A 14,389-nucleotide genomic window follows, 5' to 3' on the forward strand; every position below is an offset into this window, starting at 1 on the left:
GGTGATGCACTGTTAGGAGTAGCTTCTGTGTATGGGTACTAGGTGATGCTCTGTTAGGAGTAGCTTCTGTGTATGGGTACTAGGTGATGCTCTATTAGGAGTAGCTTCTGTGTATGGGTACTAGGTGATGCTCTGTTAGGAGTAGCTTCTGTGTATGGGTACTAGGTGATGCTCTGTTAGGAGTAGCTTCTGTGTATGGGTACTAGGTGATGCTCTGTTAGGAGTAGCTTCTGTGTATGGGTACTAGGTGATGCTCTATTAGGAGTAGCTTCTGTGTATGGGTGCTAGGTGGTGCTCTGTTAGGAGTAGCTTCTGTGTATGGGTGCTAGGTGGTGCTCTGTTAGGAGTAGCTTCTGTGTATGGGTACTAGGTGATGCTCTGTTAGGAGTAGCTTCTGTGTATGGGTACTAGGTGATGCTCTGTTAGGAGTAGCTTCTGTGTATGGGTACTAGGTGATGCACTGTTAGGAGTAGCTTCTGTGTATGGGTACTAAGTGATGCTCTCTTAGGAGTAGCTTCTGTGTATGGGTACTAGGTGATGCTCTGTTAGGAGTAGCTTCTGTGTATGGGTACTAAGTGATGCTCTCTTAGGAGTAGCTTCTGTGTATGGGTACTAGGTGATGCTCTGTTAGGAGTAGCTTCTGTGTATGGGTACTAAGTGATGCTCTCTTAGGAGTAGCTTCTGTGTATGGGTACTAGGTGATGCACTGTTAGGAGTAGCTTCTGTGTATGGGTACTAGGTGATGCACTGTTAGGAGTAGCTTCTGTGTATGGGTACTAGGTGATGCTCTGTTAGGAGTAGCTTCTGTGTATGGGTACTAGGTGATGCTCTATTAGGAGTAGCTTCTGTGTATGGGTACTAGGTGATGCTCTGTTAGGAATAGCTTCTGTGTATGGGTACTAGGTGATGCACTGTTAGGAGTAGCTTCTGTGTATGGGTACTAGGTGATGCTCTATTAGGATTAGCTTCTGTGTATGGGTACTAGGTGATGCTCTGTTAGGAGTAGCTTCTGTGTATGGGTACTAGGTGATGCTCTGTTAGGAGTAGCTTCTGTGTATGGGTACTAGGTGATGCACTGTTAGGAGTAGCTTCTGTGTATGGGTACTAGGTGATGCTCTATTAGGAGTAGCTTCTGTGTATGGGTACTAGGTGATGCACTGTTAGGAGTAGCTTCTGTGTATGGGTACTAGGTGATGCTCTGTTAGGAGTAGCTTCTGTGTATGAGTACTAGGTGATGCTCTGTTAGGAGTAGCTTCTGTGTATGGGTACTAGGTGATGCACTGTTAGGAGTAGCTTCTGTGTATGGGTACTAGGTGATGCTCTGTTAGGAGTAGCTTCTGTGTATGGGTACTAGGTGATGCACTGTTAGGAGTAGCTTCTGTGTATGAGTACTAGGTGATGCTCTGTTAGGAGTAGCTTCTGTGTATGGGTACTAGGTGATGCACTGTTAGGAGTAGCTTCTGTGTATGGGTACTAGGTGATGCTCTGTTAGGAGTAGCTTCTGTGTATGGGTACTAGGTGATGCACTGTTAGGAGTAGCTTCTGTGTATGGGTGCTAGGTGGTGCTCTGTTAGGAGTAGCTTCTGTGTATGGGTACTAGGTGATGCTCTGTTAGGAGTAGCTTCTGTGTATGGGTACTAAGTGATGCTCTGTTAGGAGTAGCTTCTGTGTATGGGTACTAGGTGATGCTCTGTTAGGAGTAGCTTCTGTGTATGGGTACTAGGTGATGCTCTGTTAGGAGTAGCTTCTGTGTATGGGTACTAGGTGATGCTCTGTTAGGAGTAGCTTCTGTGTATGGGTGCTAGGTGATGCTCTGTTAGGAGTAGCTTCTGTGTATGGGTGCTAGGTGGTGCTCTGTTAGGAGTAGCTTCTGTGTATGGGTGCTAGGTGGTGCTCTGTTAGGAGTAGCTTCTGTGTATGGGTACTAGGTGATGCTCTATTATGAGTAGCTTCTGTGTATGGGTACTAGGTGATGCTCTGTTAGGAGTAGCTTCTGTGTATGGGTACTAGGTGATGCTCTGTTAGGAGTAGCTTCTGTGTATGGGTACTAGGTGATGCTCTGTTAGGAGTAGCTTCTGTGTATGGGTACTAGGTGATGCTCTGTTAGGAGTAGCTTCTGTGTATGGGTACTAGGTGATGCTCTGTTAGGAGTAGCTTCTGTGTATGGGTGCTAGGTGATGCTCTGTTAGGAGTAGCTTCTGTGTATGGGTACTAGGTGATGCTCTGTTAGGAGTAGCTTCTGTGTATGGGTACTAGGTGATGCTCTGTTAGGAGTAGCTTCTGTGTATGGGTACTAGGTGATGCTCTGTTAGGAGTAGCTTCTGTGTATGGGTACTAGGTGATGCTCTGTTAGGAGTAGCTTCTGTGTATGGGTACTAGGTGATGCTCTATTAGGAGTAGCTTCTGTGTATGGGTACTAGGTGATGTTCTGTTAGGAGTAGCTTCTGTGTATGGGTACTAGGTGATGCTCTGTTAGGAGTAGCTTCTGTGTATGGGTACTAGGTGGTGCACTGTTAGGAGTAGCTTCTGTGTATGGGTGCTAGGTGGTGCTCTGTTAGGAGTAGCTTCTGTGTATGGGTACTATGTGATGCTCTATTAGGAGTAGCTTCTGTGTATGGGTACTAGGTGATGCTCTGTTAGGAGTAGCTTCTGTGTATGGGTACTAGGTGATGCTCTGTTAGGAGTAGCTTCTGTGTATGGGTACTAGGTGATGCTCTGTTAGGAGTAGCTTCTGTGTATGGGTACTAGGTGATGCTCTGTTAGGAGTAGCTTCTGTGTATGGGTACTAGGTGATGCTCTGTTAGGAGTAGCTTCTGTGTATGGGTACTAGGTGATGCTCTGTTAGGAGTAGCTTCTGTGTATGGGTACTAGGTGATGCTCTGTTAGGAGTAGCTTCTGTGTATGGGTACTAGGTGATGCTCTGTTAGGAGTAGCTTCTGTGTATGGGTACTAGGTGATGCTCTGTTAGGAGTAGCTTCTGTGTATGGGTACTAGGTGATGCTCTGTTAGGAGTAGCTTCTGTGTATGGGTACTAGGTGATGCACTGTTAGGAGTAGCTTCTGTGTATGGGTACTAGGTGATGCTCTGTTAGGAGTAGCTTCTGTGTATGGGTACTAGGTGATGCTCTGTTAGGAGTAGCTTCTGTGTATGGGTGCTAGGTGGTGCTCTGTTAGGAGTAGCTTCTGTGTATGGGTGCTAGGTGATGCTCTGTTAGGAGTAGCTTCTGTGTATGGGTGCTAGGTGATGCTCTGTTAGGAGTAGCTTCTGTGTATGGGTGCTAGGTGATGCTCTGTTACGAGTAGCTTCTGTGTATGGGTACTAGGTGATGCTCTGTTATGTTTTCTTTTTTTTTTCACATGAATGTCCAGTTTTCCCAACGCCACTTGCTGAAAAGGTTTCTATTTCTCCCCCTGTGCAGTTCCTTGTCCTGTACTGAGTGTCCACCTATGTGTGGGTTTAATTTTGGAGTCTCTCTTTCACTTTATTCTAGGTAAAAATCTCACATTATAGAAGTTGTAGAGGTTTGGTCCAAAGCTATATTTTGGACTATTGGAAGGTTATGAGGGAAGCAGATTTAGCAATAGAAACTAAACCAGGACATTAGTATTTGTTTGATTTTCTGATTTGACTCTCTGCAGAGTGGCAAAAATCGTCGCTCCCAAGAAGGTGAAGCTCGCTGCAGCAGAAGGAGAGCTGAAAATAGCCATGGACGGGCTCCGGAAGAAGCAGGCCGCCCTGTACGAGGTGCAGGCCAAGCTGGCCAAGCTGCAGGACACGCTGGAGCTCAACAAGCAGAAGAAGGCTGACCTGGAAAACCAGGTGTGTGCAGGCGCCGTGCTCGCTGGTGGGACATGGCGGTTAAAGAGAGTCAGGGGCAGGAGCTGTCAGGGGAGGGTGTGGAGCGTGTGCAGGCGCTGTGCTCGCTGGTGGGACATGGCGGTTAAAGAGAGTAAGGGGCAGGAGCTGTCAGGGGAGGGAGGGTGTGGAATTCTGGTGGCAGGGGGTTGTGTGGAGTTGTATCTCTCTTATCCTATGGTTTTTGTCATTATTTCCTTTTTATAAATAAAAAATTAAAAAATGTTTTGAGTAAAAGGAGCTGAAAATGTGCAAAAAACAAACAAACAACAACAACAAAAACCCTAATAGTCTCTCAGACTTTGTGAGAACTATGGTAGTTATTTATTTATTTATTTATTTTGCCTCCAGGGTTACCAATGGGGCTCAGTGCCTGCACTGTGAATCCACTGCTGCTGGCAGCCAACCCCCCCCCCCCCCCAATTTTTGAGATAGGACAGAGAGAAATGGAGAGAGGAGGGGAAGACAGAGAGGGGGAGAGAAAGACAGACACCTGCAGACCTGCTTCACCGCCTGGGAAGCGACTCCCCTGCAGGTGGGGAGCCGGGGGCTTGAACCGGGATCCTTTCACTGTGCTGGTGCTCACGTGGAGGGGCTCCAACCAGGAAGTAAGGTGCTTGAATTCCCGCTGCTGGCTCTGGTGACCACGTATAATGAAAGGAAGCACCAGGAGAGACCCTGCTATGAACCTCTGTTTATTTAGGGTAAAACACAAGGCTTTATAGCAAACAGAACAAAGGACATTTTTCACATATGTCAGAAATCACAGGTTTCTTAAAGGCCAGCTTGCCCCTATAGTGGGGAGGAGTAGGAATGACAAGAATTGATGTGATACCAGAAGGCCAGAACAATTAGTCTCCATGATGCAGGCACATTAATTATCCAAAGGTAATAAGAAATACAGAGTGGCTAAACCAGTAGGGCGAGATGAAACAGAGAGACAAAGCTTGATGTAAGTCACAGATATCAAAGACAAGGAAATAGGTGTGGGGGTCTCACTGCCGGGTACTGGCAGGGGTGTATGTTAGAGAGTGTTCTCCGATATGATCACAAGGTGAACTTATAGTGAACATGTGGACTTTTCAAAACTTATAGTGAGCTTTGAGTGAACCCTCAAGCAGGCAGCCATGTGGCCTGCTGCTAGCAGGGGAACTAAGTGTGAGAGGCCTGTGGGCTTTCTGTGAGCTTGAGAGACTGACAAGGAGAAGCTGAGTCTGGGAGACTTTTCCCTCTTGGCTCATCTCTGTAAGGAGAGAGGCTAACCACTGGGGTGTCTTTCCAGACCTCCAACCAGGGATGGGAGAGCTCCCCTAAGCTCCACCAAGCTGCCACACAGTCCCACAGCACCTGTCCTTGTGCTTGGTGCTATGTGCATTTAACCCAGTGCACCACTGCCCGGCCCCCTTCAACAATTTTTTTCTTTTCTTTTTAGTATTTTTGTTTATTTATTATTGGATAGAGACAGCCAGAAATCAAGAGGGAAGGGGGAGATAGAGGAGAGAGACAGAGAGACCTGCAGCCCTGCTTCACCACTGGCAAAGTTTTCTGCCTGCAGGTGGGGGCTGGGGGCCGGAACCTGGGTCCTTGTCCACTGTAATGTGTGTGCTCAACCAGGTAAGCCACCGCCTGGCCCCCCTGTGGGGCGAGGGTCGCAGAAATTTGGTGAGGGGTGCAGTGTGAAACTGTACCCTCTGGTCTCACACTATTGTAGATCAGCATGAAATAACTCATAAAAGTCCAACACAAACAGAAATAAGCCCTCCAGATAAACGCAACCCTGGGCGTTCCGACAGACAGGCGTCGTGATGGTGAGTGCAGTGGGCAGATTCTCGGTTATTACAAACAAGGATGTTTGCAGTGTCCCCTGGGCAGCTTTCCTGGCGCACTCGTGGACAGCCGCCCACGTCCCCAGTTTGTCGTCAAGCAGCACTTTGGAGACTGGGCCTCCAGTGGTCATGGCCACCTAAGGTCAGCTGCCGTGGCCTGACTGCCGGGTGGGTTTGGGCTTGCTCACTCTAGACAGTCGCCAGCTTCGCCGCCTGCTTGGAAGCCATGTTTGTTTCTCAGTGAGATGTCGGCAGTCACGGGAGTCTGAGGTGAACGGATCTGTGGGTGTGCTAAACTTCAGCTCTGGAGGAAAGACCTTCAGCGTGTTCTCTGGTTTCTAGCGACACCTTCATTGTAACGAAGGACTCGACTCAGCTTCCTGTAAGCACTGTTGAAAACCAAATGGAAACGCTCTCCAGAAAGACGGGCGGTGTGCCCTGGTGCCCACACTCTCCAGAAAGATGGGCGGTGTGCCCTGGTGCCCACGCTCTCCAGAAAGACGGGCGGTGTGCCCTGGTGCCCACGCTCTCCAGAAAGACGGGCGGTGTGCCCTGGTGCCCACACTCTCCAGAAAGACGGGCGGTGTGCCCTGGTGCCCACGCTCTCCAGAAAGACGGGAGGTGTGCCCTGGTGCCCACGCTCTCCAGAAAGACGGGCGGTGTGCCCTGGTGCCCACGCTCTCCAGAAAGACGGGCGGTGTGCCCTGGTGCCCACGCTCTCCAGAAAGACGGGCGGTGTGCCCTGGTGCCCACGCTCTCCAGAAAGACGGGCGGTGTGCCCTGGTGCCCACGCTCTCCAGAAAGACGGGCGGTGTGCCCTGGTGCCCACGCTCTCCAGAAAGACGGGCGGTGTGCCCTGGTGCCCACGCTCTCCAGAAAGACGGGCGGTGTGCCCTGGTGCCCACGCTCTCCAGAAAGACGGGCGGTGTGCCCTGGTGCCCACGCTCTCCAGAAAGACGGGCGGTGTGCCCTGGTGCCCACCTACAGGGCATGTCTCACAAGCTGTGGAGCAGTACCGGAGTGTCTCTCTTTCCCTCCTCCTCACCTCCTCTCTCCTCATTTCTGTCAAAAAAGAAAGCGTGTGTGTGTGTGTGTGTGTGTGTGTGTGTGTGTGTAAAAGGCCACTGGGAACAGTGGAGTCACTATGCAGGCATTGAGGCCCAGAGGTAACAAACCAGAAAGACACAACATACAAAAAAGACTGAAAATCAAAAGAGAAGATGTTTCAAGTAAGGATGTATCTGTAATCTTACCGAGCTTTTATCTTTTTTTAGACCTATCTGTAGATAAATTAATATAGAATTTAATGTCTTTTAATCTAAAACTATTTATTCATTTTTATAAGTTTATGTATTTTTTTATTTAATAGGACAGAGAGAAATGGAGAGGGGAAGGGGAGATAGAGAGGGAGAGAGACAGTCACATCTGGAGGATGGCTTCACTGCTCACAGGGCTTTGTTCCTGCGGGTGGGGACTGGGGGATTGAACCTGCATCTTTGCTGATGAGCCTGTGTGTTCCCCACCCAGCTGCCTAGGGATTTCTGTGCATTTCGTATTTAGAGAGAGACCAGAGCTCCCCTCAGCGCCGGTACATGTGGGGTTGGGGATGGAAGCCGAGACCTCGTTGTGTCACCCTCTTTCTGTTGTGGCAAACTACAGAGAACATGCCGTTTGCCATTCTAACCATAAATGATATATGCATGTTCACACTGTGGTTTACCATAAACATATCTATCTACCTAAGATAAGTACCAATCACTTTACAAAAAATAGATAGGCCACGTTCTGAATTTAAAATAAGTCAGATGTCTCTTTTGTCAATGATTTCCTTTCTCTTTTCATATACATTGCTCTGTTTTGAACCTTAAGGTAACCTCTATTCAATCTTGTCTATGCCCAAGAATAATGACATTAAGTTACTTAACATCAAAACTAAACTGATGTTCTGCTGGAGTATTGCTGTAGACTGGGTTTAAATGGCTTTTTCTCAAGTTTGCCACTTTCATAATTACCCTTGAAAAAATCACTTAGCTTAATTACAGGTAATCAAAATTGGTTGACAGTCTTGTGCACAGGGTAGGCTCTTGCTGCTGATTGATGCCTTGACTTAAGGTTAATTGCAAGCGTCTGAATAGGTTGACATAATTTAACAACTCATAAAATTATGCTTTGTACGTAAGCATAAATTATTAAAACTTTCAAACATAACCTTTAAAATCATCATTAAATCAGCCATAAGTTAATTGAGGGGGAAACAGTCTTAGAATATTTAAAATATAATGTGTCTGAGTTTTTAAAGCTGAGGGAAGCAACTAGAATCTGAGCTCTTTGTGCTGAAAGGAACTTCCTGGACCTGGCCTTTGATCTCATCACAGACCCGTCACAGGCTTCGTAAACTGTGGTACAGTGTGCGCTGTGTCACGGAAACAGATTCTTAGACATCTTGGGTTTCACAGTCTTCATAGTTGCATATCTCACCATTTCTCTTTTAGGTAGGTTAAAAAACCTGAGGCCGGGTGGTGGCGCACCTGGTTGAGCACACATGTTACAGTGCACGTGGACCCGGTTCAAGCCCCCGGTCCCTACCTGCAAGGGGAGAGCTTTGCGAGTGGTGAAGCAGGGCTGCAGGTGTCTCTCTGTCTCTCTCCCTCTCCATCTCCTTCCTCTTGATTCCTGGCTGTCTCTAGCCATAAATATATATATATATATACATATATATATATATATTTTTTTTTTTTTTTTTAAATCCAAGTACAAACTAATTAAAACAGTGGTTCACCTGTGAAGGTCTGCAGAGCTGTTGGTCCCATCTCCTTGGGGTGTTGATGAAAACCTTTTGCTTTTAAGGTTGACCTGTGCAGCAAGAAGCTGGAGCGGGCTGAGCAGCTGATCGGAGGCCTTGGGGGAGAGAAAACGCGGTGGAGCCAGACTGCCCTGGAGCTGGGCCAGCTGCACTTCAACCTGACGGGCGACATCCTCATCTCCTCAGGGGTCATCGCCTACCTGGGCGCCTTCACGTCCAACTACCGACAGGTAAGGGGCCTCCCCTCCTGCTTCTTGTCATGGCGGGAGAGAAGCAGTGATTTACAAGACTGCTGAACATGAGCAGAGTTTCTTATTTTTAAAAAACGTTTATCAGTGGGGCCGAGTGGCAGTACACCTGGTTAAGTGCTCACATTACGGTGTCGCAAGGACCCAGGTTCCAGCCTCCAGGCCCCTCCTGGAGGGAAAACTTTGCAAGTGGTGCAGTAGGGCTGCAGGTGTCTCTCTGTCTCTCTCCCTCTCTGTCTCACCCTTCCCTCTTGAATTCTGGCTGTTTCTACAAATAAAAAATATAAGAAGAAGAAATTTCAAAGAAGAAATGTCATACAAGAGTGTACCTACCCTAGTGATAAAATTACAGGTCACAGACAAAACTGACTAAGGATGCGTGTGTTTGTTTAATTTGCTGTTCTGTCCTGTCACCCCCCGGAGTCTCAGTAGCCGTTTCAAAGGGGAGACATGATGACCAAGCTGGTAAGGGACTGCTTCCGTCAGGGAGCGAACACCCGGCTCCCAGATCCTCACCCCCTTGGGGACCCTTCCTCTCTCTGCCTTCGGCTCCTGGCCCTGGTTCCTCTCCGGCTCCTTCCTCCACTTTTCAGGCCCTTCCTCAGTAAGGCCCAGCAGGCTTGTCAACTCTCCTCAGGAAAACGGAACCAGAATACAACCCTGGGGAAACCCTGTCTAAGCAGGAGAGGCCTGAGGAGATGCGGTGGATGGAGGCTAGAGGGAGCGGAGAGCCGTGGAATCCTAGTGCAAGGAGCAGAAGCAGATGCCCTCCCCTTCCCCAAGCCACTTGCTCCTGGCTGGGAGCAGCGTGTCCCCTTAAAGGGGATCCGCGTGTGGTGGTCCCTGCCTCACACTGTCTGCTGCCCCTCACCGTCCCATGCCCCAGGATTGCTGGCTGGCCCTCAGCATCGCTGCACCGTCCTCTCACGCAGCCCAGAACCCCCCCCCCCAGTAGTGTCCCTCTGTTTCTGAACCCTCCATCTGCTCTACTCACCCATCTGCAGCCTCAGGCCGGACTTTGGCTCCGGCTCAGTGAGTGCAGCCAGGGGCATATCTGGTCCCTGTGCCTCCTAGCAAATGGAGCCCCACAGGCGCTGCCCCAGACTCCCCTGGGCGCCCGGCCTCACCCACCTAACGCCCCACCCTGGCTTCTCCTGGACCACGTGAGAGCCAGAAACAAGTAATACTTAGGTCTATGTGTTTTTAATTCTTTGCTATCCTTATTATTTTTATTTATTGGATAGAGACAGACAGAAATTGAGAGGAAGGGGGTGAGAGAGAAGGAGAGAGACACCTACAGCCCTGCTTCTCCACTCGCAAAGCTTTCCCCCTGCAGGTGGTGACCGGGGGGCTGGAACCTGGGTCCTTGTGCACTGTAACATGTGCGCTCAACCAGCCGTCACCTCCCGGCCTGTTAGTTTTTAATTCAAGAAAGATGTTTTAGAATAGCGTGCTGGTCTCAACAGCCTCACAGTGTGAACCTGCAGAATAAAAATGGTGCTTTTTTCCCCCTAAATTCACTCTTTCACAGTTAAGCAATCTATGCACATTTTAGCTTGACTTTGGGTGAATTAATGTTCACTCGAGTACATAGTAGGCCTTCTGTACTTCAAGTTTATCTGCAAAATAAAAGCCTAATAAATAGACATCTCTCTTGAGATGACATTGAGAAAACGCTTTGTTCACCCAACACACACGTGTGACTCAGTTTTGGCCAAGAGCTCAGTTGGTAACCTGTGGTCTCCTTCCTGTCTTTGTCCATGTGCCCCGAAGAACCAGACCAAGGAGTGGACAGCTCTGTGCAAAGAGAGAGACATCCCCTGCTCTGACGACTACTCCCTTATGGGCACCCTGGGAGAGGCGGTGACTATCCGGACCTGGAACATAGCCGGGCTGCCTTCCGACTCCTTCTCCATTGATAACGCGATCATCATCATGTAAGGAGAAGGTTTCCTCACAGCCTCTGATGCGCAGATTTATTTGTGTGCTTTTAACAGCCATGACTGGTGGTGAAGGAAAAGGGCTTATTTAAAATTAGCTAGCTCAATTAAATGGGAAGGACTTGCTTCTAGTAATAGTGGATCAGTCGTGTATTGGAGACTGTAATAAAATGCCACAGGGCTCGTGCGAGCACTTAATGAATGTTTCTAGTGCATAGAGTGAACAGCATCTGAAGTGAAGCCAGGAGCCCTTGTGCCCGTAAAGCACAGGGTCCTGTCACAGCGAGCCGCACGTGGAAAGTGGCGGCTCCCGGCTGTTGCTGATGCTAGGCTGGGGGCTTCCTTATCAGGAAGTCTGTGCCTGTCCTTATCAGATGTGGGACCAGCTCAAATGAGACAGAGTTTCTGGGCGCAGGCTGATCAGGACTCTCAAGACCCTGACTGCTGGCCACCATCAGCAGACAGGCTCCACACGGACGGACGGACTGGGAGGCTGATGGAGGTGCAGGGGATTTAACGTGGGACTTCGAAGCCTCAGGCATGAGAGTCTCTGCAGAACCATGCTGCTTTCGGCCCGGCACCATCTAAGAAACTTCATTACTTTTGGTTTCATTTTTCCCTAAATGTATCGAATACAATGGCTTCTTACTCAAATTAACATGTTGAAGGTATAACTCCCAGTGGATTTGGAAATAGGTTTGTTAGGAAGTGATTCTGATAAAAAGAAAGCGCTAAGGATGAATGAGTCTTGATCCAGTAGGACCAGTGTCCTGAGGAAGGGCAGGGCCACAGGGCTGTGTGCCCAGGCCACACTAACCTGCTGCCAGAGGGCTGTGCTGTGCAGGCCGAGGGAGAGACCTCTGGAGCCGCCAGGCTCTGGGCGCTTTGGTCTTGAACCTCAGTCTCCAGGACTGTGGACAGTTAAATTGCTATTCTTGGAGCGGCCTATGGTGTCTTGTTCTGGAGGCCTGCGCCCACACATGCAGGTGGCGTCCTGAGATGGACTAGGGCCAGTCTGCCTCCCCTCACAAGCAGCACGTCTGTACGAGGCCCTGGGCTGGGAGGCTGGCAAGCTGGGATCAGGGTCCGAATTCAAGTCCACACTGCAAAGCCGCTGAGTCCAGCATGTCCTCCTGCTCGACGCCCACCTTCTCTTCAGGCCTGTCCCTTGTCTGTCTGTCTGTCTGTCTGTCTGTCTGTCTGCTTGCTTATTTACCAGACTGTTACTCACTGCTGACTCGTGGAGGTAGTGGCATGGGAGCCGCCTCAACACTGGCCTCCTGTTCCTTTCCAGGAATGCGAGAAGGTGGCCTCTGATGATCGACCCCCAAGGCCAAGCCAATAAATGGATCAAGAACTTGGAGAAGGCCAATAGTCTTCACTTAATCAAACTGAACGATCCAGACTATGTCAGGACTCTGGAAAACTGCATCCAGTTTGGCACTCCAGGTACGTAGACCCTTGTGTCAGTGATGACTTTGTTCATGCTTCTCAGTGCTTGTTAGTAGCCGATGAGATGGGGACTTTGGAGGCTGTGGTGCTACAAGGCGCAGATGTTTTCTTTATCTTAAGATTCATTCGTAACGTTCCCTGTGACCTGCCTGCTTTAATTTCTGCCTGTTGTTTGTCAGTCCTTAGTATGAATCGTAATTTCACTTCTGCGATTAAAAGGACCAACTGATATGCCAAAAGTATTTTAACACAACACTAGCCCAATTATCTTTTTTTTTTCCTTCTCCTAACTTATCTGACACAAGTGACAGGAAAAGGACACAGGTGTTAGGTGACTATTATCTGCCATTTAAATTGCGGAGGTTAGAAACAGAACAACGGTTTGGCAAGAAAGGCAAGAAAGGTCTTAGTACATGTCACATTTTCCAAAGCAACAAGCAAAATTATTATAATTTGAGTAAATTGGGGTTTTTAATCACATTTTAAACCCCTCATAGCTATCAAATTTTGATCATTTACTAAATTCATGTAATTATTATGAAACTGTATTTACCCCAAGTCAAATCAGTAAATCCTAATTGCTATTAGGGCTATTAATACTACATGCAAAAACTGTAATAAATATATCAAGAGATCTTGCAGACACTTTAATCTGCATATTACTAATGGGTTACTCTTATAAAATGTTAAACACAATTTTAGGTTTGCTTTGGGAAAGCTTAAAATGACAAAAGTCTAAGTCAAACTACCAAGTTGTAGATAGATGTCCTTGGACACAAAGAAATATATAAGGAGTATTTCCTTCCTTCCTAGTCACTGCAGCTATGAAGGGGCTGTCAGCATGGCCTCTGCCTTGGAACATCTTGCTTGTTGGACAGAATCAGACCATGTATCTGAACGGCTGCCGTGCAAACAGCAAGTGGGCTGGGCCAGGTGGCCGCTCTCCTGGGGGAGCAAGTGTGCGCATAGCCGGGGACCTGTGCCAGTTCCCAGCTGCAGGGGCAAGGTCACGAGTGGGGAGCAGTGCTACCCTTCTCTCTCCAGTTCTCTCTCTTTTTATTATTTCTTCATTGGAGGATTAATGGTTTACAGTTGACAATAAAATACAATTGTTTGTACATATGTTTCATTTCTCAGTTTTCCAAATAACAATTCAGCCCCCACTAGGTCCTCCTCCACCGCCATGTTCCAGGGCTGGACCCTCCCCCCGACCCAGAGTCCTTGACTTTGGTGCAGGACACCAACTCCGGTCCAAGTTCTGCTGTGTGTTTCCCTTCCGTTCTTTATTTCTCAACTTCAGTCCATGAGTGGAGTCATCCCATCTTCCTCCTTCTGTTTCTGACATATCTCACTTCACATGATTCCTTCAAGCTCCATCCAAGATGAGGTGAAGAAGGTGAATCCATCATTTTTGATAGCTGAGTAGTATTCCATTGTACATCTAGACCATAACTTGTTTAATCACTCATCTGTTGTTGGGCACCTGGGTTGCTTCCAGGTTTTGGCTATTACAGATTGTGCTGCCAAGAACATATGTGTACACAGATCTTTTTGGATGGGTGTGTTGAGTTCCTCAGGATATATCCCTAGGAGAGGAATTGCAGGGTCATAGGGCAGGTCCATTTCTAGCCTTCTGAGAGTTCTCCAGACTGTTCTCCACAGAGGTTGGACCAGTTGACATTCCCACCAGCAGTGCAGGAGGGTTCCGTTGACCCCACACCCTCTCCAGCATTTGCTGCTGTTACCTTTTCTGATGTGTGACATTCTCACAGGAGTGAAGTGGTATCTTCAGTGTTGTCTTCATTTGCATTCCTCTGACAATCAGAGACTTGAGCACTTTTTCATATATTTGTTATCCTCATTCTTCTTGTCACCTCTATTGGAAGAAAAAAAAAAAAAAAGGAAAAATAATGGTCACCAGGAACCATGCAGGCACTGAACTCCAGTGAGAACCCTGGTGGAAAGGTGGACATATATCACTGAACTTTTCAAGACCTCTGTGCTGCTGTGTGCTCAGAAGTGCTGACTTTGGAACAGAATCCACTGCTCTGTTACTGGACTGATTTCATGACCCTTCTGAAATTTTGTCTCTACACCTATACTGTGACCATATAACGTGAGAAGGACATTTTTAGTCACAGTACTTGGTTTTGTTAACGAGTAAGGAGGTGGTCTAGACTGTCAGTTAACATGGCTTGACCAAGATGGCATCTACCTGTAGGAAAGAGGTGTGCTAAGACCAGACCCTGGCTGGCCTTCCCTTCT

At 48.1% G+C, this 14,389-nt stretch overlaps 1 protein-coding gene across 1 annotated transcript in view; it reads left to right on the forward strand.

Annotated features, from left to right (window-relative positions):
- The window catches only part of DNAH7 (dynein axonemal heavy chain 7), a 197,201-nt gene that overhangs the window by 130,628 nt on the left and 52,184 nt on the right, over positions 1–14,389 (forward strand). Inside the window, exons 45-48 of the mRNA XM_060177540.1 lie at positions 3,639–3,819; positions 8,529–8,714; positions 10,506–10,669; positions 11,967–12,121. Of these exons, the coding sequence (XP_060033523.1) occupies positions 3,639–3,819; positions 8,529–8,714; positions 10,506–10,669; positions 11,967–12,121 (686 nt within the window). The remainder of the gene's footprint in view (positions 1–3,638; positions 3,820–8,528; positions 8,715–10,505; positions 10,670–11,966; positions 12,122–14,389) is intronic.

The sequence above is a fragment of the Erinaceus europaeus genome, chromosome 18 (genome assembly GCF_950295315.1).
Source record: "Erinaceus europaeus chromosome 18, mEriEur2.1, whole genome shotgun sequence".
Taxonomy (NCBI): Eukaryota; Metazoa; Chordata; class Mammalia; order Eulipotyphla; family Erinaceidae; genus Erinaceus; species Erinaceus europaeus.